General features: G+C 53.1%; 3 protein-coding genes across 7 annotated transcripts; 1 reads left to right on the top strand and 2 right to left on the bottom strand.

Moving 5' to 3' along the window:
- Positions 1 to 172: 172 nt before the first annotated feature.
- On the bottom strand, positions 173 to 6,073 carry ANKLE1 (ankyrin repeat and LEM domain containing 1). Its single transcript, XM_010845621.1, has 9 exons — positions 5,870 to 6,073; positions 5,638 to 5,790; positions 5,119 to 5,224; positions 4,864 to 5,008; positions 3,896 to 4,633; positions 3,586 to 3,763; positions 2,708 to 2,867; positions 2,477 to 2,606; positions 173 to 2,216 (listed from the first exon to the last, which is right to left on the bottom strand). Exons 1-9 carry the CDS (start codon positions 5,929 to 5,931, stop codon positions 2,056 to 2,058), a joined length of 1,833 nt encoding a protein of 610 aa, XP_010843923.1. The 5' UTR covers positions 5,932 to 6,073; the 3' UTR covers positions 173 to 2,055.
- Positions 6,074 to 7,152: 1,079 nt separating this feature from the next.
- BABAM1 (BRISC and BRCA1 A complex member 1) lies at positions 7,153 to 13,045 on the bottom strand. Of its 3 annotated transcripts, none has more exons than XM_010845618.1 (10): positions 12,937 to 13,045; positions 12,461 to 12,557; positions 11,740 to 12,091; positions 11,083 to 11,141; positions 10,385 to 10,505; positions 10,223 to 10,301; positions 9,919 to 9,943; positions 8,858 to 8,987; positions 8,588 to 8,674; positions 7,153 to 7,636 (listed from the first exon to the last, which is right to left on the bottom strand). In XM_010845618.1, the coding sequence occupies exons 3-10, from the start codon at positions 12,031 to 12,033 to the stop codon at positions 7,433 to 7,435; spliced, it is 999 nt and encodes a 332-aa protein (XP_010843920.1). In that variant the 5' UTR covers positions 12,034 to 12,091; positions 12,461 to 12,557; positions 12,937 to 13,045; the 3' UTR covers positions 7,153 to 7,432. The 3 variants fall into 3 exon arrangements, with proteins under 3 accessions (XP_010843920.1, XP_010843921.1, XP_010843922.1); XM_010845619.1 differs by having other exon boundaries at positions 12,461 to 12,551; positions 12,937 to 13,037; XM_010845620.1 differs by lacking the exon at positions 12,461 to 12,557 and having other exon boundaries at positions 12,937 to 13,034.
- A 3,279-nt stretch (positions 13,046 to 16,324) lies between these two features.
- Positions 16,325 to 25,408, top strand: USHBP1 (Usher syndrome 1C binding protein 1). Of its 3 annotated transcripts, none has more exons than XM_010845616.1 (13): positions 16,325 to 16,407; positions 16,743 to 16,861; positions 16,956 to 17,104; positions 17,327 to 17,750; positions 20,748 to 20,873; positions 21,049 to 21,185; positions 21,359 to 21,499; positions 21,771 to 21,944; positions 22,574 to 22,823; positions 23,453 to 23,674; positions 24,432 to 24,538; positions 24,769 to 24,891; positions 25,148 to 25,408. In XM_010845616.1, the coding sequence occupies exons 2-13, from the start codon at positions 16,808 to 16,810 to the stop codon at positions 25,335 to 25,337; spliced, it is 2,097 nt and encodes a 698-aa protein (XP_010843918.1). In that variant the 5' UTR covers positions 16,325 to 16,407; positions 16,743 to 16,807; the 3' UTR covers positions 25,338 to 25,408. The 3 variants fall into 3 exon arrangements, with proteins under 3 accessions (XP_010843918.1, XP_010843919.1, XP_010843917.1); XM_010845617.1 differs by having other exon boundaries at positions 16,329 to 16,407; positions 16,760 to 16,861; XM_010845615.1 differs by having other exon boundaries at positions 16,332 to 16,861.
- The last annotated feature ends 928 nt before the right edge of the window (positions 25,409 to 26,336 follow it).

Raw genomic sequence — 26,336 nt, 5'->3', positions numbered from 1 at the left:
AGCTTCTTCTTTAAAAAAAAAAAATATATATATATATATATTTATTTATTTATTTATTTATTTATTTGGCTGCACTGGGTCTTAGTTGAGGCATGTGGGAATCTAGTTCCTTGACCAGGGATGGAACCCAGGCCCCCTGCATTGGGAGGGTGCAGTCTTAGCCACTGGACCACCAGGGAAGTCCCTATATTTTATTCTAATAATGTATGTATATCTAGGCTTACCATGTCATTTGTGTGGGTGGTGGGAGGAGAGATTTGTCACCTCAGTTGCTGCACCTTTGATCCTTTCCCCCCTGGTTTGCAAGGCCACCTTTAGCTTAAACTGGGGGTCTTCACAGGGACACTGTTGTCAGTTGGTAAATTCTGGAGACATTTTTGATGACCACAACTTGGGGGGAGATGTTCCTGGCATCTTGTGTGTTAATCCCAGAAATGCTGCCTGACACCCTACAGAACACAGGACATCCCCCAGTGCAAGGAGCAACTTGGCCTCAAAATCAGTAGGGCCAAGGTCGGGATACACTGTGTTAGACAAATTTCATCTCTTTTGGAACTTTTTTGGGGGGATGGTGGGGAGGGATGTCTTTGGATTCTTTCTGTGTATTCTTGGGACATGACATGCTGTTTTAAAGGGGCACTCAGAGAGAGAGATGTCATCAGCTCAGTTGAAAGAGTAGAGCCCAGGCTCAAGCCAGAGGCAGGTAGTCTTAATTATTACAACAGCCAGAGTAGCCATGGGCTCAGCAGTGGAGGCCAGGAGGCAGATGGACGCTTACCCCGCCCCCCTGCAGGGCCTGGTTGGCAGAGCCACAATGACAGGCAGGTGATGAACCCAATGAGGCAGTGGATCACTTCTGAAAAATTTAAATGACCCGGCCAATACCTCCCTAGGATAGTAGCTTGGCATTTACTGAAGCTCTTTGTGTAAAGTCGAGGTTAATCTCATTTTATAGCTGAAGACACAGATTCAGAGAAGCAACACGGAGGTTCCAGTCACACAGCGATCCCAAGGAGGGCTGGTGTCTCACACCAACACTGTGACGACTTCTCCAGCTCTCAGTTCAGTTCAGTTCAGTCACTCAGTCGTGTCCGACTCTTTGTGACCCCATGGACTGCAGCATGCCAGGCTTCCCTGTCCATCACCAACTCCCGGATCTTGCTCAAACTCACGTCCATAGAGTCGGTGATGCCATCCAACCATCTCATCCTCTGTCGTTCCCTTCTCCTGCCTTCAATCTTTCCATTATCAGGGTCTTTTCCAATGAGTCAGTTCTTCGCATCAGGTGGCCAAAGTATTGGAGTTTCAGCTTCAGCATCAGTCCTTCCAATGAATCTCCAGCTCTACCCACCCCTCAACACACAACACACCCCTCAGGAACATCCTGCATGCCCCTGCAACCCCGTTCCACCAGAAACTTTCCACCTGGGCTGCAAGGTCATCTCTGGGTCAGTAGGACTCAGAGCCAAACACTTTACCCCATGACGGTTTAATCTGATTCCCTCAATGACCCCCTGAGGTAGAATTTTGCACTTTCCTCATTGTGTACAACTTAGGAAATTGAGGCTCAGACAGAGAAATTACTGGTCCGAGGTCCCACAACTGGGAAGCAGCAACACTTGACTCTTGAGCTGGGCAGATTTCCTGCATGTAGCTCAGGAACCCCTAGCACAACCTACACCGTGGGTCCTCTGTATCAGGGAGAGAAAAATGGTCACTTGTTTGCCCAGATAGGACCAAACTGCCAAAGCACTGACATGTTTCAAAGCACCATGTTCCAAAGAACCTTCTGGTCTACTTGTTCTTTTCCCACATCCCCTTATTCTCCTCCCATGACAGGGAGCTCACTACCTATCCAGCAGTTCCATCTGTAATAAAGTCCTCCCTTACCCCAAGGAGGAGATCTGTCTTGCTGCTCCCTTACCAGCCTTCTGGAGCTGGAGATGGGGGGGTGGGGGTGGGGGGCTGCTCTCAGTGCAGGGGCAGCTGAAACATTCAAACACCTTGATCTCTACTTAGGTTACATGGCCAATTCCCTAGTGCTCAGGCACAAGCCTAGATGTCCTGGGGCCGTAGCTCTCGCTCACCCTCAGCCAGAAAGACAAGGAGGGCACGATGCAGCAGATGTACCCCCAGGCGGCGGCGCCGGGTCGGGGGCCAGTCAGCCACCACTCCATAGCAGTGTCCTTGCTTCTGGTTAGTCAGCATCTGGATTCCTGGGGAGATTAGGAATAAGGTCATGAAGGCAGCCTCCTGGAACTGCTGGCAGAAGTTTGTGCCAGGGAACCCACTGGGTACTGCCCTCAAGCAGGGATAAACCAATGGAGTAAAATATGTGCACATGCTGGTACATAGTTGGTGCTCAATAATTGCTCATTAGCTGAATGGACAGCTGTGATGGGGAAGGGGTCAGGGAATCAGTAGATCAAGTGCCCTTCCTGTGACCCCACCCCTACTCCACAAGCCAGGCACCTACCTAGAGCATCCACAAGACATGCTTCTCGAGTGTAAGCCTCTGCAGGGACCACATGCTGGAAGCAATGCAGGGAAACAATGCCACGACCAGTGGCCCAGATGTCCAAGATCCGGCGTACCTTGGGACAGGCCTGGAGGCAGCCAGGGCAGGGTCAGAGGTTTGCCCCACAATTCCCTCTACCTGCCCTTAGCTGGGCCACCCCTGCCACAAACCTGCTACTCATCCTCATACCTGTTTTCCTGGCCGTCTTCGGTGGCTAAGGGCCTCCCAGAGGTGAACGTCTGGCCGGGCCCGTGTTCCCTTGCCCACGTAGAAGATGGCCTGGACAAAAATCCGAAGGCATTCAGCCAGGGTCAGTGAGAAGGCTCGGGCTGGCAGGTCCTGAGTCTTCCTAGATGAAGTAGATGGCTCAGAGAGGGAAAAGTGACGAGAGTTGCCCCAGAGATAGTCCTTAATGACACAGAGCAAACTGAACCCATGTCCAGTGACCCCTTTTATAAAAGGCAGGGTGGGTAGCTGATCCCCAAGGACACTCAGCAGCTTGACGTGGATCCAATTGCCTTTTACTGATAAGAAGCTGATGACCAGAGAGGGCCAGTTCCCTTCCTAAAGACACACAACAGGACTTCCCTGGTAATACAGCGGACAAGCATCTACCTGCAGGTGCAGGGGACATGGACACAGGTTTGATTCCTGGTCTGGGAAGATTCCACATGCTGCGGAGCAACTAATCCTGGGGACCACAGCTACTGAAGCCTACAAGCTCTAGGGCCTGTGGGCCACAATTACTGAGCTTGTGTGCCCCAACTACTGAAGTCGCATGCCCTAGAGCCCACACGCCCCCAACTGTTGAGCCTGCATGCTCCAACTACTGAAGCCCTTGTGCCTAGAGCCTGTGCTCTACAAGAAGAGAACCCACTGCCACGAGAAGCCTGTGCGCCGCAATGGAGAGTAGCCCTGGCTTGCCACAACTAGAGAGAGCCCTCCTGCAGCAAAGAAGACCCAGTGTAGCCAAAAATAAATAAAAAAAAAGAAAAGACACAGAGCAGGTAAGAACCAATCTCAGAATGTTCCAGCTCCCACTTCTGAGTCATTTCTGCTCCAAGTACCTGGGGTCCAGCAGCAGATATGTGAAGCTGGACTTCACGACCCCCTCCCGCCACCGTCTGGTGGGGTCTGGCCGCTCGAACTGCTGGGCAAGTGCATCTTCATCGGCTTGGGCATCTGGGATACGGCCTGTCCGCAGGGCTTCGGCCAGCTCTGGGCTGTGCCCTGAAAAGTCTGGGCCTGGGAAGGGAAACTGGGTCAAGAAAGACAAAGGAAAGAGTGGTTCCCAGAGATGAAGGGAGAAGTAGGTTGCACTCAGAGCTAAGGGATCTTGGAAGATTCCCGGAGACTCCTTGAACTCTGGATACTCACTAGGAGCAGCCTGGGCTTCTTTCAGCCATCGGAGGTAGCGTGGCCGGGTGAAGGATGTGATGGGACCCGGGCTCTTGCCAAGCGCCCGGAGCCCTTGCAGCAGCTCCAGGTCAGACATGGTAGGGTCCGGTGGACACTGATCAGAGGGGCTGGGGTCCCTGCCCGCTGTGGCGCTCGCCTCATCCTCTGTCAGCCAGAGGGCAGCCAAATCACTGTCGGGGGATAGCTGGTCCTCTCTTGTGATGTGGGTGTCAGAAGGTCCAGGCAGCAGTTCCCAAGGGGGACTATGGGTTGGGCTCCTGTCTGGGAAGAACTTGGGGGAGGGGGAATCATCTGGCAAGGTCAGAGTCAGGGCCTGCAGATGGGCATTTAGTTCTGCCTCCCTGTCCTCCATGAGGGGTTGATGCGCCAGCTGTAGGGTACCCAAAGACCTTGGCACTCTCTGAGAGAGTCGGACACCAGCCCAGGGGGAGGTGTGGCCAGTTAGGTCCTCAGCTCCTGAGGCCTCAACAGCGGTGACAAAGGAGGTCACCGAGCTGCAGTCCCAGCGCCCCAGGGGGGACTCCAATCCACCATCTGTGTCAGCAGTCTCAGGGTGGGCAAGCAGGCCGGGGGGTCCAGGGCCAGCCTCCAGGCTCACGTCCTTGCCGTCACCTGTGCCCAGTGTTGTAGAGTTCAGCATCACATTAGGAGGACCGGAGGGGCTGGTATCCAGCCTCTTTTCACAAGGGCCTGGGCCTGGAGCAGGGGGTAAGAGGGAAGTCAGAAAGGAGGGGAAGAGGAAGTGAGAGACAAAGATCAACGTCAGATCGGACAGAAACAGGAGGGTGCAATCACAAAGAGGAAGGAGCGAGGCAGAGGCAGAGACTGACCAGAGCCCCTGGTGGTGAAACCCTGGGCATTAGACGCAGAGATCTGCAAAGTTATATCAGAGGCTAACCACTCCCAGCCGCCCAGATACCACTCACCTCCAGGCTTTGGCTCGGGTTCTGGCTTCCGGGAGCCTTTCCAGGTCCGGGTTGGGGTCCTGGTCCGAGTCTCCAGCTCCCGAAGCAGACGGGCACAGTTCTGGTGCCCCTGCTGCTCCGCCAGGTCCAGAGGCAGGAATCCGTCCTGCAGGGGTGCGGTCAGTAGGGGGCGCCCCCTTCCCTCCCTCTCTTCCTCCTTTCCTTCCTCTTTCCCTCCGGGTTTGCCTTGCTACAGACAGCGATGGGGCCCCCTACCTGGTCGCGGAGCGCGGGGTCCGCTCCCTGGCTCAGCAGCAGTTCCAGGCCCCGGCGACAGCCCCAGGCAGCGGCCACATGCAGCGGTGTCAGTGCCTCGGCCGATCTAGGGCATGAGCGGAGGAAGGGGTCAGTGAAGTATCTCCATCTCCGGGTCCGGGAGCCCTGGCTCTCAGCCCTCCATCTCTGCCCTCCAGCCTGAGATGCCACCCTTCGAACCTGCGCCCTCGAGCTGGGACCCAAACCTCTGCTCTCTGACTCTAGAGCTTCTACCGCCGGATCTGAAACTTTGATTCCCATTTTGACCCCGGCGCAATCTCATACCCTACCCTGGGTCTGGTACCCTGTCTCTGCCCTTGGACCCTCAAGATCCCTCCCCAGATCCCCTAAGCTTCGCCCCCCCGGGGATTGAGTCCGCATCTTTGGACGCCGTCTTCAGGACCGCCAGGTCTGGTCCTCGTACTCGGGAGACAGCTCTCGTTCACGGAAGACATACCCTGAGCCCACACCCGGCCTCACCGAGCGTTGGGGTCCCCGCCTCGGCGCAGCAGGGCCTCGAGGCAACACAGACTCCGTAGGTGCTGGGCTCTGGCCGCCAGGTGCATGGCCGCCGCGCCATCCTCGAGTACCAGATTGGGGTCGGCACCGCGGCGCAGCAACTCCTCCACAGATCTAGGGATAGAAGGTCAGAGTGGACCTTGACACTCGCCCCCTACCCCACCCTGGCCCGCCACCCAGGCCCTGCCCTCACCGCAACTCCTCCTCCTGCAGCGCCGTCCGCAGCCGCCGCGCCAAACCTACAGCTGGGCCCATGCCCCGGCTGTCCCCTTGGGGCAGCCACCTGGTCACGCCGCCTGCCGGTTTCCAACTTCCCGCGGCGCTCTTGTGCGCACGCGCCGCTCCGCCCCTCGGCTCCCTTCTCCGCGCCTTGGTGCAGTGCAGCGACCCCAGCCAGGCTGACCGGCGCCGCATTGTCGCCCACATCGAGGGTCGGGAGCTTTAGTGCTGGTCCGAGCCCGCGACACCGAGTAGTGCCCAGGGCCAAGTGATGTTTGCTCAGGGCCAAATAATGTTTGGGGCCTCCGATAAGGGCCCGGGAGGGTGGAGGTCGCCATGTGTGCCCTATCTCTCAAAACGGTGTAAACAAGAACACACCCTGTTGGAGTGGGTGGAGCTACGATCCCCGGGACCCGGCGGTGCCCACAGGGTACCGAGTCTTCCGGAACTGTCTGCCGAGGGGCACACAGCCCTGACAGTATGTAAGGTTTCAATTAATAGCTACTGCCTGCGGAGGCTCTGCGTCGCCCGTTTTCAGCCCTGCGGAGTCTGAAGTCCATTACTTTGGAGCCCTGGGCCTCTTAGGGTGTTAGTTTCCCTATATGCAGAATGGGAGAATAATCCCTTCCAGGCTGGTGTTAAGTTGAAAGAGGGGCCTGGCACACAGGTGCCCAGTAAATGCTCCTGGGAAAGTAAAGCTGTTTCTTGATAAAGCTATTTTCGTTTTATATGAAACTGAGAAAATCTAGCTGGTAAGATTTTTTGTTTTTTTTTCCACAACTGCTCATTATCCAGTAAGATCAAGTTGAGTGATGGACGTGTTATCTCTGTTTCCCTTCCTCTGGGGAGCACCCACACTATTTCCTGATGGAACTATAAACATCTCTTCCCAGAAAGGCTTGAGCGAGGCCTGGCCAATGAGAGCATTCCACAGTTCTGGTTCATGACTGACCTAAGCCAAGGCCTGTCATAGGGGCTGCTGTGAGAGCCCTCACGTCACCTGGGCTGGGATTTGCAGAGTGCTCAGCCATATTACCCCTTTCCACAGGTTGGGAGGAAAGCAAGGCACACTGAAAACCAACCATGCAGGGTATTTCAGCTCTCCCTAAAGCAATGTCAGAGCACCTGGATACAGCCAAGCCTAAAGCTGCATCTCAGCTTCTTATCTACAAGAACCTAGCCATTCTCCTTTCAGTTCAGCAGGTGGGTTTTCTGTCACTTGCAACCCAGAAGATTTCAATGAACAGTGGACTTGGGTTAGGGAGTCTCAGATTTTTATTCTGATGACAAAAACACACAAAGCACAACAAAAATTACAGCTGAAAAACTTGGGAGTGGGAGGTGGGCTGGGAAATGGGGACTGGGTGTCTAGAGTCCCTGGGATGCTTCCTGGAATCTTAGGGTTCCTTCAGGGCTGCCCAGGTGCCTCAGATACTTCCTAGAACCCCCTCTGGGGGTCCCAAGGAGCCCAGTCTGAGAACCAGCGTTCAATGCCAAGGGTTTCATTGTACAAGAAGGTTGGATGTACAGAGATGGTTCAGACAGTGGCCTCAACCTCAGTGGCTTCATCGTCCTCCTCCAGCAGGCTGTAGGAGGCATGGCTTTGGCAAGGCCGCTGCAGTGGATGAGCCAGCAGCTTGGCCATACAGTTGTGAAGCTCAAGGGCTGGCCCAGCCAGCGCCACTTCGTACTTATAACTGGTACCCTTGGTATCCAGGCTTCCCATGAAGGCAAACATGTCCTGTGGGGCCAAGGAAGGGCTGTTCATGCAGATGTTCTGCTGACAAGCCCTCCCTGTCTTGGAGGGCCTCCCAGGAGGGGCAGCAGGGATGAGTTCTGAAGGGTAAAGAGTTTGCCAGGCAGAAACTATTCCCACATTCAGCAAACATTTCCTGCCACCCACCCACCCCAAGAGGTCTCAGAGCTGGAGCCCCTAGTCTGGAGAAGCACATGACCCCCAGCCCCCTGACGCTGATCTACCCAGAGGAACAGGGAAGACTTCTCAGAGTAGGGACTTCCAGTTTGGGTACTGACATATAAGTAGGAGCTGGGCTCAACCCTCTCTGCTCACAGCTGGGTCAAGTGAGGCTCAGAGAGATAAGCGGCCGACTGGGGAAGCCATAACTAGTTCAGGGCTGGAATGTAAAGGACCAGCAGAGCCTGGCGAGGCAGGGAGGGAAGTGTGCTCCAGGCAGAGGGCACAGAGACAGAAAAAGCAGGAAGAGAGAGAAGCAGGGGATGTTGGGGATGAGGTGGATAGGACCCTACATGCTCCTGGGCCACTGTCTCAACAGCCCCATTAGTTTACTGCAGACAAGTGGGAAATGTTGGAATCTGACTGACCATGATCTAGAGGGGCCAAGGATGGTCAGGAGAAGGCTAATGGCAGAGTAGTGCATGAGTGGGCAGGGGCAGGTGGCTTCCCTCCTCCTGACCCCATAAGAGTACAGGTACCTCTGAGCCTGTTGCCAGGCACCACTGTGCCTGAGACATGCTGTGTGACCCTGGCCTGGTTTCTCGCCCTCTCTGAGCCTGCTCTTCCTCAGCACAGATCATAGTCTAGGGGGTTGGCATCAGATGCCCTGAAGGCCCTTACTGAAAAGGGCCTCCTTTCCCTTAGGGCTGGGGCAGGTGGGTTCGGAGCCCTCCCACATACATCCACCTGCCGCCCACACTCGCGATGGCCTCTCACCTTCCAGCTCATTTCCTCCTCCTTCTCATCAGCGCCGTTGTGGATGTAAACAACATCAAAGAAGAAATACGGGCACTGGAACATTTTCTGCAGGGGAAGAAAGGTAGCCTTCGGGACTAGGGTCACCCCATGGCCCCATGACCACAAATCTCTAGATTCCGGGAACCTGATTCTAGGTACCCCAGCACCTGTGGTCAGGAAGTCCCTCCTAGTATCTAACCACCTTCGTGCTGGCTGCAGGCATCCTTCCTTCTCCCGGATCTCACTCACCTTCATGGGCTCTGTCAGGGAGAACTGGGGCTGGCAGGGTGGACGGCTATAGACCAGGATGGTTCGGACCACATAGGGCGGCGGGATCGTCTGCACGTTCTCCGTGACTGGCAGCTCAGTCTTCTGCTGGCTGTGCAGCAGGAAGGGGGGAGGGTCAGAGTGCACCCTGGTGGCCCACCCTTCTCGTCCCCCTAGGAGAGCCCAGCTCCTCACCGGGTGTGTGAGGTCGCACCTGACCCCTCCCAAGCTCACTGTTGCCTCTGAGCCTTTCCCCATGCTGTTCCCTCTGCCCTGGCACCCCCCCAGCCTCACCTTTCTGCCTGACCTCGCCTGCTCCATCAGAGATTTTGCTGACCCCCAGAGCCAGAGCTTGCTCGGATTACAACTGCAGAGTCTGGTCACCACGACAGTGACCATATGGCCCACAAAGCCAAAAATGTTTCCTATCTGGCCCTTTAAAGAAAAAGTTTGCTGCCCTGCAGTTAAAACAAAGTAGTGGCAGACCACTGGGCTGTCAGAACATAAGCCAGAGGAACTTCCTTGGTGGTCCAGATGTTAAGAATCTGCCTTGCATTACAAGGGACACTGGCTGGATCCCTGGTCTGGGAAGATCCCACATGCCACAGAGCAACTATACCCACGTGCCACAACTACAGAGCCCGTGTTCCAGAGCCCAAAAGTTGTAACTACTGTGCCCACGTGCTGTATCTACTAAAGCCTGTCACCTAGAGCCCGAGCTCTGGAACAAGAGACGCCGCTGCAGTGAGAAGCCCGCTCACTGCAACTAGAGAAAGCCGAGACCCAGCACAGTCAAAAAGAAATACATAAATAAACAAATTTGACGGGAAAAAAAAGAAAGTAACACAAAGGGCAGGATTGAAAAAGAACCTCTTTTGCAAAAATGCTTTCAGACAGGTAAGTGAGCAACTGTTCCAGGGGAAAGGATGAGAAAGGAAGCCTTTCGGCCCCCGAAAGGACTATTTCTGGGCTGTTTGGAGATTTTACCCAGAAGGGGTTCTTCTCTTCAAAGGTGAGTAATAATTTCCCCTTGGGGGACTTACATGAGGCTGAAGAGACCTTCCAGATCTGGTGGGAATGCTAAGGAGAGCACTGCAGTGTGGGTAGACAGAAGTGGGTGGTTTCCCTCCTCCAGAGCCTGGAAGAGTACACGTGCCTCTGAGCCTGTTGCCAGGAGACACGCTATGTGACTCTGTTCCAGTCGCTTGCCCTCTCTGAGCTTGTTTTCCCTCAGCACAGATCATAAACTAGGGGGCTGGAATCAGATGACCTGAAAGCCCTTAGTGACTCAAAGCCCCCCTTTCCCTCGGGACTGGGGCCATTCTCCTCCCTGCATGGAAAGGATACTGAAAGTGGAACAGGAAGCTGTTTCCAGGTCATAGAGGCAGCTGCAGAGTTCACGGGGGTCCGAGGTCAGGCCAGACAGCTGCAGGGAAGACTGAAACTCAGTGCGGTGCTCTCTCACCCCTGGGGGACCCCAGCGGAACCAGTCTTGCCCCCCAGCCTCACCCAAGCAGTGTCGTCGTTCACCACCACCAGTGCAAATTCATGGCTCTTGTCAATTTTGTGTTTTGTCCGCACGAACATCTCGATCATTTTCTGGGAGACGTTGAGGGCATTGGTTTTGGAGCTGGGGTGAGAGCGAGGTGGTGGTTAAGGCCCAGGTCATGCAGCCGGGCAGGTGGTAGAGCCCAGCCGCAAACCCAGCCCAGCTGACTCTCTCCAGCTCTTGCCCTCACTGAATGGGTCCCTCTGGCCAGCCGGGGCCTCACATCTGATCCAGAGGAGGCACCCCACCTTGGCTCAATCATGGGTCATCAGGAATGCCAGGGAAGGGGAGGTAGGCTTGTGCTCAGGCCCTGCTGCCTGATCCCAATGAGACTTGGCTGCTCACAGGCCAGGACTTTGGAGTCAGCCAGGTCTCACTCTGAATCTGGCTCTGCCCATTTGCCAGGAGGCCTTGGGCAATTAACCTTGCTTCTCGGAGTTTCCAAGTCATGGCTGTGACATGGGTGGAGTGTGACAGCTGTCAAGTGCTGAGAACAGAACCCCAGTGGGCTGCAGCGGTAACATTACCAGTTATCACGGTAACTCTCCAATCCCTCCAGGACCCAGGAGTTAGTCTCAGAGAGACAACCCTGCATTTTGGGGGCTGGGCTCCTCCCAGCCATGGTGGCAAACTCCAGCCCCCAAATAACCCCTCTTACCCATTGAATGACTCAAGCTTTGGCAGCGCCATTTCCTCTGACAGGTCCAGGCAGATGATCTGCAACAAATTTGGAGGCTAGTGAGAGCTGTGACCAGCAGTACCTGGCAACTGGATGTCATTGCAGGCCCCCATGCCACTCTGCTGGCCCTCTCCAAGCAGCCCTATGGGAGAAGGCTATATGATGACTCCCAGTTCCCAGCCAATCCATCCACTCTAGAAGGAGGCAGCTGAGGGACTTCCCTGGGGGTCCAGTGGTTAAGAATCCGCCTTCCAATGCAGCGGACAAAGGTTTGACCCCTGGTCAAGGAACTCAGATCCCACATGCCACAGGGCTACTGAATCCACTTCAGTTGTGTCCAGCTCTTTACGACCCCACGGACTGTAGCCCTCCAGACTCCTCTGTCCATCGTATTCTCCATGTAAGAACACTGGAGTGAGTTACCATGCCCTTCTCCCGGGGATCTTCCTGACCCATGGATTGAACCAGCGTCTCCTGCACTGGTAGGTGGATTCTTTACCACTGAACCACTTGGGAAGCCCAGCTGCCCTAGGACACTAATAAAAAGGGACTGTTTTCCAGAGTGAATCCTAAAGACTGACATTTAACCCAAGGTTCCCTAACATCTCAAAGCCACAGGCCAAGCCTCTCACTTACCACTTTCTCTGGACAGTTGACCCTTGGGGTCCGCACCTGGACCTCTGGGGCTGGTGGAGGCACCTGCCACGGCTTGGGACCGGCTCCTGGAGGGTTGGCGGTCCCATCATCAGCACTGGCCGCCTCGCCCTCACCCTCACTGCGGCTGCCCACACTGGTCTGAGCCCCCAGCGCCCGGTCCTCAGCCCCCTCAGGGTTGGAGCGAGTGCGGGGCCTGGGCTCAGCTGACTGCTCCTCTTCCTCCTCCTCTTCTTCCTCCTCTTCCGTGGGACAGCTGGGCTCCGCCACCTCCATGGCTCCGGAGTGGCTGGATGCAGCAGGGATGAGGGAAGCCAGGATCCTTTCCCTAGGGCTTTTAAAAGCATTTGGTTACTGGGCAGAACAGGTCATAAGCCGCTTACTGACAATAAGTCATTCCGCTCAGGGACTCAGTTTCCTCATCTGTAGGATGGGTGCCTTTTACACTTATCAACCCAGCATCCACTCTGATTTGAGATAAGAGCCTCCCCCTTTTTTTCGTAGAGCTAACCCCTTCTCTCCCCGTTTTGGCTAGGGTGCTCATCTGGCCACCATGAATGGCTCAGAGATGAGGACATGACCCAGAACACGCCAGAGAGGGGCAGTTCCGAATTGCAGGACTGGGAGGTTACAAGTCCAAAGCTGCTAGGAGCCTCTCTTGCTTCCAAGAGGGGAAAGAGAGCTTGCCTGAAGTGATGCTCACCCAGAAAATGAAAGACTTCTCAGCGCCCGGATCCAGCTATGCCTAAATTCCCTTTCTTGCTTAAGCCAGACTGAGTTGGGGGTTCTGTCACCTGAAACTGAAAATGTCTTGGTGAAATAAGGATACAAACTTCCAGGGTTCTCCCCTCTGTAGTGATTGCTTAGGCGGTGTCTGCACACTGCAGAGGAGATCTGGGTGTTACAATTCCTTTGCGGAAAAACGGGGCGCCAGTGGAACAGTTTGCCTGTCTGGGCAATGGGTGAGGGGTGCCGGGGATGATATCTGAGCGCCTTGCAGCCCCCATAATCTCTAAGGAAAGCATAGCTGCAGCAAGAGAGATGGAGGTTAGACTGCAGGAGAAACTAGAGCTGAAGGCGGAAGCCTCAGAGCAAGTGAGGGGCTGAATTTCTGGGGCTAAGGAAGTTGGGCCTTTAAGGACGGATCCCGCACGCTTTCACCACCCAGCTTCTGCTCACCGTTGCCTGAGCCTCCTTCCTACTCATCCGCCGACCCGCTAGGAAGCCGCCATCTTTAGCAGCCGGAAGTAGTGCGGCGCGGCGCGGTCACACCTACTGGGAACTGTAGTTCAGCGGCCGAAAGCCGAGCGAAGAGATGAATGGGACGAGAGCCTTGGAAGCTGATAGGCTGAGACTGTGCTAGGAGGCGGGGTTTGGATTGTGATAGGCTGGAGTGGGAGTCGAGGGGGGCGGGATCTGGGATGCGATTGGCTAACGTGAGACAAGGAGGAGCTTTTATGTTTTTGGCCGATTCAGATTTGGTGGTCAGCCCTTCTAACGTGATAGGCTGAATCGAGGCAGAGTGGAGTAGGATTTACAATGGGAAAGGCTCAGAAAAATGGAGAAGACCTAGTTTACCGTGTGATTAAACAAAGTGGAGCTGAATTGGGCGGGATTTAGAAGAGGAGGGGCTGATTAGTGATTGATGAACTTGACCGAAACTCAGTGAGGGGAATTTTGCGGCAGAGGTGGGCGTGGTCCAGAACCCAAGGCCCCTCCCGATTATTTAAATCAGCTCCTTATTTTACAGATATTTGCAAAAATTACCAAGCCAGAACTATTTCAAGCCATCCTTCTTTTCTTCATGCACACTTCTCCCCTCAGCTCCATAACCACCTAAAAACTGAGCCTCAGTTTCTTGGTAAAATCTGTTAAGCCTGCCCACATCAGCTAAGCTCCGCTTCAAAGAGAGCCCGGAGGGGCTGTGTAAAATGAACCTTGAAGGATGGAGAATTTGCTGAAAAAACAAGAGAGGTAAGGTCATTCCAGGCAGAAGGAACTGCCTGGGCAACGGTCTGTAGGTTTTGAGGAGCTTTGGAGCTGTGAAAGTCTCTCATCAGCTAATGTAGCTGGAGCAGAGGCTAAGAGTGAGAACCTTTTTTTTTTTTTTTAAGCAGGCCCGACCCTGCTTAGCTTCCGCGATCAGACGAGATCGGGCGCCTTCAGGCTGATATGGCCGGAACCAAGAGTGAGAATCTTAATGTTCACTCTCACGTCAGAAAATTGCCAACTTCTCTCGCTACGACCTTTGAGGGCACGGAGGCAGGAAGATTCAGCCTCGTAGAGTCTGTCAGTAGAACCAGAAAGGTTCAGACTACCCCAGGCTATGCACAGTATACATAAAAAGCACGAGAAAGGAAGGGGTGTTTCAGGCAATGGTTAAGGCATGGCCAAAGGCACCAGGGTGTGAGGGAATTAAGAAGCTTCAGCTGTTCATGGAAGAGGTTATCGTGGCTAGAGACGGGAGTACACATTGGTGCCACCCGCAGGCATAATTTTGTTAAAGACCTTGAATGCCAAGCTGAAGAGCATGAAACGTTTCCCAAGGGCAATGGGGGAGCCATGGAGGGTGTGTGAGCCAGGGAGGTGAACAGTGAGATGTCTGTCTCTGAGTCATAGGTGGGGAAGGGAGTGGAGGTGTGGGAGCCCTGGGAGGGAGCTGGGCTCGCATCCACGCTGGGGAGGAGAGGCTTGAACTCTGACTATGGATGGAGATGAGGAAGAGGCCCTTTAGAGGTGGATGCAGGAAAAATGAGCAGGATGTAGGAATCATCTGGGATCTGAGGAATTCAGCATTTATGGAGGAGAAACAGAGGAAGCAGAGATGGGGTGGTCAGAGAGGCAGTAGGGAACAAGGAGGGTGCCTTATGATTCAGTTCTCGGATGGTGCCTGCCCATATGCAAATTGGTTGTTAAAATGTCCATAACTCTGGTGTGTATATATATGTACATGTGTGTATATATGTGTGTATATGTATGTGTATGAGGAGGGCATGGCAACCCACTCCAGTATTCTTGCCTGGAGAATCCCCATGGACAGAGGAGCCTGCTGGGCTACAGTCCAAGGGCTCACAAAGAGTCAGACACGACTGAGTGACTAAGCACATATATGTATATATATATACACACACATGTACATGTATACAATGTGTATATGTGTATATATACTGGAATATTACTGAGCCACGAAACAGAATGACATTTGCAGCAACATAGATGGACCTAGAGATTATCATACTACATGAAGCGAGTCAGACAAAGACAAATATATGATATCACTTATAATGCTGTTTAGTCGCTCAGTTGTGTCTGACTCTTTGTGACCCCATGGATTGTAGCCCACCAGGCTCCTCTGTCCCTGGGATTTTCCAGACAAGAATACTGGAGTGGGTTGCCATGTCCTCCTCCAGGGATATCACTTATATGTGGAATCTTAAAAAATGATACAAGGCTTCCCTGGTGGCTCAGTGGTAAAGAATCTGCCTGTCAATGCAGGAGAGATTGGTGCGATCTCTGGTCCAGGAAGATCGACATGCCATGGAGCAACTGAGCCCATGCTCCACAGCTGAGCCCATGCTCCACTGAGCCTGTGCTCTGGAGCCCAGGAGCCACAACTACTGAGCTCATGAGCTGCAACTACAGAAGCCTGTGTGCCTCAAAACTGCTCCGCAACAAGAGAAGCCATGGCAATGAGAAGCCCACTCACCTCAAATAGAGGAAAAAGTTGACGCAGCAGTGAAGACCCAGCATAGCCATAAATAAATAAATAAAAATTTTTTAATTTAAAAATAAAATACAAGGTGTGCAGTTAAATTTGGGGGAAAAATGATACAAATGATCTTATTTACAAAACAGAAATAGACTCACAGACATAAGAAAGCAAATTTATAGTTACCAAAGGGGAAGCGGGAGAGAGAAAAATTAGGAGTTGGAGATTATCAGGTACACACCATATACAATAAACAACGAGGACCTACATAATGCACAGGGAATTATATTCAGTATCTTGTAATCCTATAATGGAAAGAACCTGAGAAAGAATAAAAAAGAATTTGTAATGTTCTAAAAGAAAAGAATAAAAATAAAAAACTTTGCTGCATACCTGAAACTAATACAACATTGTAACTCAGCTATATTTCAGAAATTTTTTTTTTTTGCTTTGAAACAAAACAAAAACCTCCCATGACACTGAAGGCAGACAAAGAAACTGAGGCTCAGAAGGGACCGTCGATTGCTCAGGGGTCCCAACCCCAGGTCTGTCTGTGACTTGGAGTGGAAGGAGAACGCTGACACTGAAGGGACAGTCAGAGCAAAGAAGTTCCCAGGGAAGCCAGGTGAAGAGCATCAGCCCAGAGCGGTACTCTAGCTTCCAAGAAATAAAATCTAAGGGTCAGAGTTGGAGGAGCCATGGCCTTGGGAGCAGAGGCGAGGAGGGACTGACATCTCGGGAGCTGGCCTTGTGTCCTGTTGCTGGGGCTGGAGGAAGCCTCTGCCCTTGACGAGGAAACTACACAATAGCAAGTCACATGGCTGGGGATGGGGCTTCCTGTTTCCCGGCCCCTCCCAGGCTGGCCTTGGCCAGCCCGAGCTTGAGCGGGCAGTGGCCAGAGTGACCCCAAGAATGTCGCAGGACTTGGTTTTCTGACCAAGGTACCCCCCAGGAGGATAGGGGAGTAGAGCGGGCTGAGGGCACCAAATCCCAGGATTAGAATCTATGGTTCAGGAGAGCCCTGGGGAGGAGAGAGGACTGTTGAACTCCTCCCAAACCCGGATAGGGGAGGGAGGGCAGCAAAGAGAGAGAGGAAAATAAAGGAGACAGAAAAGAAGAGATTAGGGCAACCTTGAGAGGTAGTGAGCTGACCATCAGGGGAGGCATTCAAATGTGCCAAATCCACATTGATAACTCAAGATCCCTTTGGAGAAGTGAAATCAGTGCCCATTTCCCAGAAGAGGAAATTGAGGTTGTCATTTGCTTTGATCTGAAGTCAGGTTGTGGTTTTAGCGGGTGAGGATAAAGGAGGATTCAGAAGACACTGATTTCTGGATAACAATGAGTGCCAGGGCCACACGGCCCCGAAGCCGGCGAGGGAGACACGCTTTGCCCGTAAGTGTTCCCCCTTCCTGCCACACCCAACCCTGCAAGACTCCAGCACCCAGATCTGCTTGGCTCAGAGCTCAGCCCTGGGGATCATTTGTAGGGTGAGCTGGACCCTGTGGCAGAGAGTTCAGAGGAGGCTGAGGCAGCCAGTGGGAGCTCTGAGCCGGGCCCTGTGGCATCTCAAGATAGCACCAAGCTGGAACTGTTGGGCCCTGAGGTGGAGGTCAAAGGGCAGGGCTTGGAGAGCAGGTAAGGCCCACTTGGTCTGTGTCCCCCACTGCAGGCCTGGCACATCTTTCCGACCCACAGATGTTTTTTATGTCCCTCCCTGACACACACATGCCATGTCTCCCATTGCCCTTGGCCTGACTTTCAAGGCCCTGCAGCCCTAGCCTTGTTACGAACCCTCTGTGTGTTAGCTACCCCAGATGACCCCATTTCCAGAAATTTCCATCTCTCACCTCTTCACAGGACTGACAAAGAAGTTGATGGGGACTCTAGCAGGGGACCAGCCCCAGCCCCTGAGGGGCGGCCCCGTGAGGAAACCCACCAGGCCCCAGAGGCAGCCCCACAGGATGGGGAGGGCGTCCCCTCTGGACCTGATATATTTCAGACTCTCCAGCAAGCGCTGAGCTCTCTGGAAGCAGCCGCTGCTGCCTGGCGCCACCGGCCCCCAAACTGTCCTGGGCCAGTGGAGGCAAAGGATGGAAGCGAGGGGGCACCAAAGCCCTGCTTGGAGCAAGAGGGGGCTGGGAGTTGCCAGCGGGAGGCAGCCCGATTGGCTGAAAGGAATGCCTGGCTGCGTTTGGCCTTGGGCAGCCGGGAGGATGAGCTGATCCGCACACAGAAGTTCCTGCAGGCCTTCCAGGCTGAGAAGGAGATGCTGCAGAGAGAGGTGAGTAGGGCAGGGCTGCCTCCCAGGGATCCCTGGTGGGAGGGAGGCAGGCCTGGCAGAAGACACATTGAATCATTTGTTCATTTGTGAAGTTTTTTTTGAGCTTTGACTTGCCTTGCTGTTGTTCAGTCGCTTAGTGTGTCCAACTCTTTGCAATCCCTTGGACTGCAGCATTCCAGGCTTCTCTGTCTTTCACCATCTCCCAGAGTTTGCTCAAACTTATGTCCATTGAGTCGGTGATGCTATCTAACCATCTCATCCTCTGTCACCGTCTTCTCCTCCTGCCTTCAATCTTTCCCAGCATCAGGGTCGTTTCCAATGAGTCGGCTCTTTGTATCAGATGGCCAAAGTATTCAACTTCAGCATTAGTCCTTCCAATGAGTATTCAGGGCTGATTTCTTTTAGGATTGACCGGTTTGATCTCCTTGCTGTCCAAGGAATTCTCAAGAGTCTTTTCCAACACCACAGTTCAAAAGCATCAATTCTTTGGCGCTCAGCTTTCTTTATGGTCCAACTCTCATATCCATAATTGACTACTGGAAAAACCATAGCTTGACTATATGGACCTTTGTCCACAACCCCAAAGAGACAAAGATCCCTTGCAACTTTAGTTAAGAGGATCAGAGAGGCCCACCGAAGAAATGACACTTGAATAAAGACCACAAGGAGGCAAGGGAGGAACCATGTAAGGAACTGGGGAAGAGCATTTTAGGCAAAAGGAACAGTATATGCAAAGGCTGGAGGTTGGAGTGTGATTAGTGTGTTCAAGAAACAGTGAGGAGGCCAGTATGGGGCTGAGCAGGCGGAGACAAGTGTACCGAGGTGATGGGAGCGGATCCCGGAGGGCCTTGTGGGCCTCAAGGAGGATTTGAACCTTTGCTCTGAGTGAGGTGGGAGGCACGGAGAGCTCTGAGCAAACAAAGGTGGAGACCTAATGCAGGTGCTCACAGGCGCCCTCTGGCGACTTTGGGAGGAACAGCTTGTGGGGGGAAAAGGTGGAATCTTGGCCATCCAGGAGGCGGCAACGTTGTGGAGACTGTGAGAACTGGGCAGATTGAGGGGAATGCTGAAGATGGAGCTGGCAGGTGGGATGTTAAAGCTAGAGAGGGGCTGAGGACGAGACCTGGATTGGGCGCCTTAGAGACTGGAAGTGAGACGTAGGGAGCCTGTGGGAGGGGCAGGTTTGGAGGAAGGGAGACCAGAGCTCTTAGGCCTTAATCAGCTCAAGATGCCATGAGCCACCCACATGGGGTCATTAAAGGGACAGTTTTACGTCTGAGTCCAGAGCCCAGGTGATGTCAGGGTAGGAGGGACACAGATGGTGAGATCTGGGCTGTGGAGGCCCAGCGCAAAGAGTGGAGCCCATTTTTCAGCTGGGAAAGAGAAGTCTTTTTAAAAAAAATTTTACTTCCCTGACCCCTCCCCCCAAACTCTGGCAACCACCAACATGTTCCCTGTATCTGTGAGTTCAGTTTTTTAAAATTTGAACCTATCATCTATCTGTGCCCTGCTGCATGGCTTGTGGGATCTCGGTTCCTGACCAGGGGTTGAACCCCAGGCCACAGCAGTAAAAGCACCAAATCCTAGCCACTGGGTCACCAGGGAACTCCCTTGTTTTATTTTAGACTCCACTTATAAGTGAGATCATGTACTATTTGTCTTTGTCTGGTTGACTTAGTTCACTTAGCATGGTGCCTTTAAGGTCCTTCTGTGTGCGTGCTAAGTCAGTTCAGTCGTGTCCAACTCTTTGTGACCCCATGGACTGTAGCCCACCAGGTTCCTCTGTCCATGGAATTCTCCAAGCAAGAATACTGGAGTGGGTTGCCATTTCCTCCTCCAGGGGATCTTCCCGACCCAGGGATCAAACCCACGTCTCCTGCGGCTCCTACACTAAGGTCCTTCTATATTGTCCCAAATGGCAAGATTCCTATTTTACAGATGAATAATATTTAATTCTAAAAGTATACTTACTACATCTTATCCATTTATCCATCAGTGGACACTTAGGTTGCTTCTGTGTCTTGGCTCTTGTAAATAATGCTGCAATGAATGTGCGGGTACAGATGTCTTTTCGAGTTAGCATTTTGGTTTCCTTCAGAGAAATACCCAGAAATGGAATTGCTGTATCATATAGTTGTTCTATTTTTACTTTTTTGAGGAACTGCCATACTTATTTCCATAGTGATTGTACCCATTTACATTCTCAACAACAGTGCATGAAGGTTCCCTTTTCTCCACATCTTCGCCTACACTTATCTTTTGCGTTCTTTTTTTCTTTTGGTCGTGCCACTCAGTAAGGCATGCAAGATCTTAGTTCCCCCAACCAGTGATCAAACCCTTGCTTCCTGCAGTGGAAGCACGGAGTCCTAACCACTGGACTTCCAGAGAAGTCCCTTTCTTGGCTTTTTGATGCTTTCCATTCTAACTGATGTAAGGTGGTATCTCATTGTGGTTTTGATTTGCATTTTCCTAAGGATTAGTGAGGTTTCCCCAGTGGCTCAGCAGTAAAGAATCAGCCTGCAATGCAGGAGCCACAGGAGACATGGGTTCAATCTCTGGGTCTGGAAGATCCCCTGGAGGAGAGCATGGCAACCCACTCCAGTATATTTTCTTTTTTTTTTGCCTGGAGAATCCCATGGACTCTCATGCCAGAGGATCCTGGCAGGCTACAGTCCATAGGGTCGCAAAGAGTCAGACACGACTGAAGTGACTGAGCATGCACGCATGCAAAGATTAGTGATGATGAGCATCTTTTCATGTACCCGTTGGACATCTGGAAAGAGAAGTCTTGATTCAGGGACTGCATGACTGAATGGCTGACCAAGTCATGGCTGAATGACTTGCCCAAGATTGTACAAGAAGCTATTTGGCAGGATGAGAATCTGGGGGGTCCTACCTTCCAGCTAGTGCTCTTGCCACTGCTCCAAGAACAGGTCTTAGGGAAGAATAGCAGGTGGTTGGAGCCACCCCAGTCTTACATTCCCCATTTCCCCACAGGTCCAGGAGCTGCAGGATTCCCTGCTGAGGCTGGAGCCCTTTCCACCTCCTTCCTGTGACCAAGCAGGTGGCTCAGGTAGTGGTTCCAGCAGCTCTGGGGCTGATGGAGAGACCTGGGGCTCACAGGTGAGTGTGTGAAGCTAAAAACCATGGTCTGTTTCAGATCCTTAGGATGTGGGGCCATGAGACTCAAATCCTGGTCATGTGATCCAATAGCTTCGGGGATTGCAAAAGGCCTAAACCCATGATGCTGGGCTCTCAATGAAAATTCTGGGTGAATCAAGTCACCCCTTTTTGACAGGATCCCTTCTCCCGGGCTCACCCCCTGCTCCGGCGCCTGCAGAGTGATTCCAGCACCCAGATGCTTGGGTCCCTCCCAACCCAGCCCCTTGCGCCTGAGATGCACATCATGGAAGCCCAGATGGAGAAACTCCGAGGGTAAGAGTCACAAATGCTGAGCTCATAAGGGCACTGGTGCCGCCCAGCTGGGATATAAAGCCAGGAGTCTGGAGCTGGAGTGGGGGTGGGGTGGGGAAGGGTGGAAATCCATGGTGTCCTAACTGCCCTTCAAAGTCACTCACTTTTCCCTTTTCCCCCACCTCCGGAGGCAGGAACATTGAGAAGCTCAAATGCTTCAACCGTCTGCTGTCAGCTGTGCTCCAGGAGTACAAGGGCCGGTGTGAGGGCCTCAGCATGCAGCTGGGCCAGCAGGAGGCTGAGGCCACCGCGCTGCGTCTAGCCTTGCAGTATAGGTCAGTGCACCCCACCCACGACTCACTGCCTGGGAAGGAAATGGATATCCTCAAAGGATAGTCCTACTTCCCAGAGAGAAACGGAGCCCTCTCTGAAAAGTATTTGCCCTTGCCGTGGAAATTAACTTAAGCCAATTTCCGTCCCAGAGTGCTGAAGGAATTTACAAACTCCCAGGGTTGGGGTTAGGAGGAGGAGTGACAGTTCCAAGTGGGGATGTCACCTACGTAGCAGGACGGGTATGTTGGAGTGCTCAGAACTGCTGTCCCACAGTGAACACTGTGAGGAGGCATATAGCGCCTTACTCACTCTCCGGGAGGCAGACTCAGGAGCTGGAAAAGAAGCCTTCATGGATGACTTGGAGGCAGCTGAGAAGGAAGCTCAGAGGCTCCTAGTCCAAGAGAAGGCTGCCATGGATGGAGTGACACTGCAGGATCCATATCCAAGGTGCCCTTGGGAACCCTGGGGACTGGGTGGGCCAGTGAGTGGGGCTCTGGTTGCAGAATGGGGCTCCCAGAACTGGCCCTATATTGGGGGTTGGCGTGGCTCCTATGGTTGGCATTAGGCCTGCTGGAGTTGGCTGTTTTCTACTCAACAAAGTTGACATGGTGGTGACAGCCATTGGGGTTGGTATAGGACCCAACCAGGGTGGCATGAATATGGATAGTGGTGCCCACTGATTAGGTGGTATGATGGTACTTAATGGGGTTGGCATGATGATGGTACCCATAGGGGTTGTCATAATGCTGCATAACAGGGTTGGCAGGTTGAGCAGTGTTGCTCATTGAGTTGGTGTGATGGCTTCCCTGTGATGGTGTGAGTGACTGTGCCCATTGGCATGGTGGCTTTCATTCATCATTCATCACTGATGAATGATCATCAGTGGGCTGATGTTGCCTGTTTGGGTTTACATTATGGTGCCCACCATGTTAGTTTGACCATGCCTACCACAGATGGCCTTGGAAGGAACCGTCATGGTCAGTAAGATGGAAGATGACAAAGCCCACCAGGATTGCCATGAAGTTAGCGTAGCCATGCTGAGCAGAGTTCACACAGGCCTCTTCTGTCTTCCGTAGTCCCGAAGGCAGCAGTGTGGATAAGCCCACCTCACAGGAGGTAGCTTCCCAGCTCCAGGGCTATGTTCAGCGTCTCCAGGAACGCCGTGCTCTGGTGAAGATTCCCTCCGAGCCTGGCTCCACCTGGGTGCCCATATCTACCGTGCCCCATGCAGAAGCCATGGTGCAGGCCATTCTGGGGACCCAGCCTGGCCCAGCCCTACCCCAGTTGGAGAAGATGCAGATCCAGCAGGACCTGGCGGCCACACGGGTACACATGGGCTGTGGTCACTGTGTCAATCTTTCCTGGTGGGACCAAATCCTTTGCTGAGTCTGAGTGAGATGCAATTAGGGGACCAAATAGTAAGGAAGAGTTTTGCTGGATATTGTTTGAAATTTGTAACCTGGCATGAAAGAGCTGGGGGCTTTTCTGGTGACTCAGGTGGTAAAGAATCCGCCTGCCAATGCAAGAGACATGAGTTTGATCCCTGGGTCGGGATGATCCCCTGGAGAAGGGAATGGCACCCCACTCCAGTAGTCTTGCCTGGAGAATTCCATGGACAGAGGAGCCTGGCGGGCTACAGTTCATGGGGTTGCAAAAGAGTCAGACATGACTGAGCAGCTATCACACACATCAAAGAGCTGAGGTTCTGAATTTGGAGAAACTCCAGACGCTACCATTGAGTTTCTACTTGACTTTGTCTAAGACACTTGCTGTCTCTGAATGGCTATTTCTACAGCTGTAGTTTTTTATGGAAGGATTTTTCCTATCATGCAAGATCAAGGTAAGGGTTAGGATTCTTGCCTGAGCAGCCCTCAGTGGGCACCTCTTAGAGGCTCAGTTTTCTCAACAGTTGACCTTCAAGGCACAAATTTTCTACCCTCTCCTTGGTCTCTCAGGAGACTCTAGAGGACCTGATGCTGCGGCTACAGCTGGTGCGGCGGGAAAAGCGGGCTCTGGAACTGCGGGAGGCTGCCCTCCGAGCCCAGGGCCCAGCCCACGTGCTCCTGCTGGAGCAGCTGCGCTGGGAGCGGGCACAGCTTCGGACTGGCGAGGCCAACAGCAGTGGTGGAGACAGCAGTGGAGGTGGGAGCAGTGGAGATGAAGAGGAGTGGCCCCAGGTGAGTGACCCTGCCTTGGCCTGGTAGGGATAGCAGTATACTACTGGATATGTGGTCCTGGTTAATCCTAGCCTCCTTGGAGCCTCAGTTTCCATTTCTGCACCAAAAAAAGGAGTTGAATGGTAAAAATTCATGTGAAAGTTCACGCTTGTACTTCGGAGTTTCTTTCTTTGAGAGCATTGAGCCCAATAAGCCCCAAGGGATTTAGTGTCTTCCAGTCACACCTGTCCCTTCTACTTCCCACCCCCAGGCTATTCATATTCCCCGTTTCCCACTCCAACAGCTCCAGGTCATGCTTCATATTTTCCTAAATTTTGGCTCCAGCTTACTCCCTGAGGCTTTCCTTCTTGCCCCTACTGTCTAATCATATCTATCCTCTGTTTTAAAGCCTTAGAGGCTTCTGGAACCCTCCTTTGAATCATCTCTTCTACCTCCATGCCTTTCTAAGTGCTATGCCCCTGCCAGGAACACCAGTCACTTTCCTCTTTATCTAAGTCCTTCACTTCCTACAGGTCTGAGGTCAGACATCACCTCCTCTAGGAAGTCCCTGTGAACTGCCTGAAAATGAGATCTCTTGTTATTTATTTCCCTTGTTAGGGAACAACTGTATCCTTATTGGGGTATCTCATAAGACTGGGGGCTCTGTAAGAGCAGGGACTGTAGCCACCACAGTCTGTGATGACTTCAGTGTCCAGCTTGGGCTGAACACACTCTCAGCCTAGGTCAATGTCACTACCCTCCCTTCTGCCTCCCTCAGGGTCCTCCTGCTGTCCCTGGTGGCAGCAGGGGTATTGATGGAGGCCAAGTGAGCAAAATGCAGGACCCCGAAGAATTGACCCAGGAACTGTCAGCATCACTGACTCGGTGTGTGCCTGGGTACTGTGCTGGGATGTGTGTGGCCTGGGTACTGTGCTGGGGTGTGTTTGGCCTGGGTGGGGGTAATATGTGAGAGCCCACTGGGGTGTTGTGTACAGTGGAGGACCGGGTGTACAGTTGTATTCACATGGAAACATCTTGGGCAGGTGGGTGGGAGTGGGGAAGGCAGACAGGAGTGGCTATGTCTGTGAGCTCCTCTCTCTCCACCCTTGTACCAGGGCTCTGGGGCTGCGGGAGCAGCTGCAGTCTCTGCGGGAAGAGCTAGAAGAGGTGGCTCGGAAGGGACGAGCCAGACGTGCTCAGAGTGCTGAGCTGAACAGTGATTTATGCAAAGCTCACAGGTGGGTCTCTCTGTGTAACCTCAGAGGCATCCCTGGCTCTCTCTGGGCCACAGCTTCCCCCCTGTAAGGTGGGTGGCAGGTTCAACCCATTCCACACCTCCTCTGGTGCCTGATGTGTGTCAGCCCCTGCTGAGTGATGCTGGGACCCCCGGAAGATCCAATCTCAAAGACTTCCTGTCTGGGGCTGGGAGTACATAGCCCTTGTCTTGGGTGGAATGGGGGGCTGTTTCCTGGCTCAGTCTCCTTCTCCCTTCAGCACCTTGGTCATGGCCTTCCGAGGTGCCCACCGGAAGCAAGAAGAGCAACGGCGGAAGCTGGAGCAGCAGATGACACTAATGGAAGCCCGACAGGCAGAGGAGCTGGCAGTGCTAGAAGCCACCGCAAGGGCCCTAGAGAGGTCCAGACTTCCCTGCCCGCCTTCGCGGCCTGGGGAGACCTTTCTCTAGGCCCTACTCTGGCTGTGTCTGGACATGCCAGATAGTTGTGCTAGGTCACATCATAAACTGTTCTGGAGTGACATTGTGTCCTGTGGCATGACTTTGCATGTTGAGGCATGTTCTGTGTGATGAGGGCTGATATACCTGAGTGTCTGGGGTTTGATGGGGAGAGGGCTGGCATTTGAGAAAGACACTGTATCTTTGGTCTGACCCCACGTGGCATGCGAAAAGACGTCAGAAGGATCATGGCAGAAGCAACTTGGGCTGTGGAGACAGGATTCCCATGACTGGCTGGGGGCATTCAGGGTTCAGTGAGGTTACATAGCCAGAGCTGAAATTCCAACCCTTATCTGTCTCCAGAAGCCAAGCAACGTGTCTACTGGGGCAGGGCACACTTTCCCCTGCCCGCCTGCTTCCCAAGGAAATGCTAGGTTTGTTCTGAAGGATATTCCCGAGAGGAAGATACCCATAACCCAGAAGGAAGACTGAGGCCTGAACAGTTCAGCATGTGAAATATTAGCTGGAAGAGCACTGATCCCTGAGTGGAGGGAGGGGGAAGGGGGAATCAGAGGTGGCCTTAGAACTTGCATTCAAAGAATGTGGCGCTAAGGTAAAGGGCTTTAGGGTGGTGAGCAAAGGGAAGAAACTCTGCAAGTGAGAGATCTCAGGGACGTTATACAGTTGTTGTTGAGGAACTCAGGTTTGCTAACTATGGGCAAAGAAGTACACTGCCCTAGAGCGTCTGGATGGCTCTTGGCCAGTCTGAAAAGTTGCCAGTTTCACCTGCATGAGATGGGAGCTCTGGGAGGTGCCAGTGTCAGATTAATAGCAGGCAAGTGATTAGCATCTTATTTACATAGGCAACGCCCCCTGCCCTTCCAGAGGAGTCTGGCAGAGTTGGGAAAGGGGGTTAGGCTCGACACAGACGCCCCGGATTAGTGGCCAGCTGTCCCCTCCTGGGTGGTAGCTGAAATTCAAGACGCGGATTAGATAGATTTTCATTCCCAG

This window comes from Bison bison, unplaced genomic scaffold (assembly GCF_000754665.1).
Source record: "Bison bison bison isolate TAMUID 2011002044 unplaced genomic scaffold, Bison_UMD1.0 scf7180017864221, whole genome shotgun sequence".
NCBI classification, from domain to species: Eukaryota; Metazoa; Chordata; class Mammalia; order Artiodactyla; family Bovidae; genus Bison; species Bison bison.
This window is presented reverse-complemented; position numbering and strand designations above follow the sequence as displayed.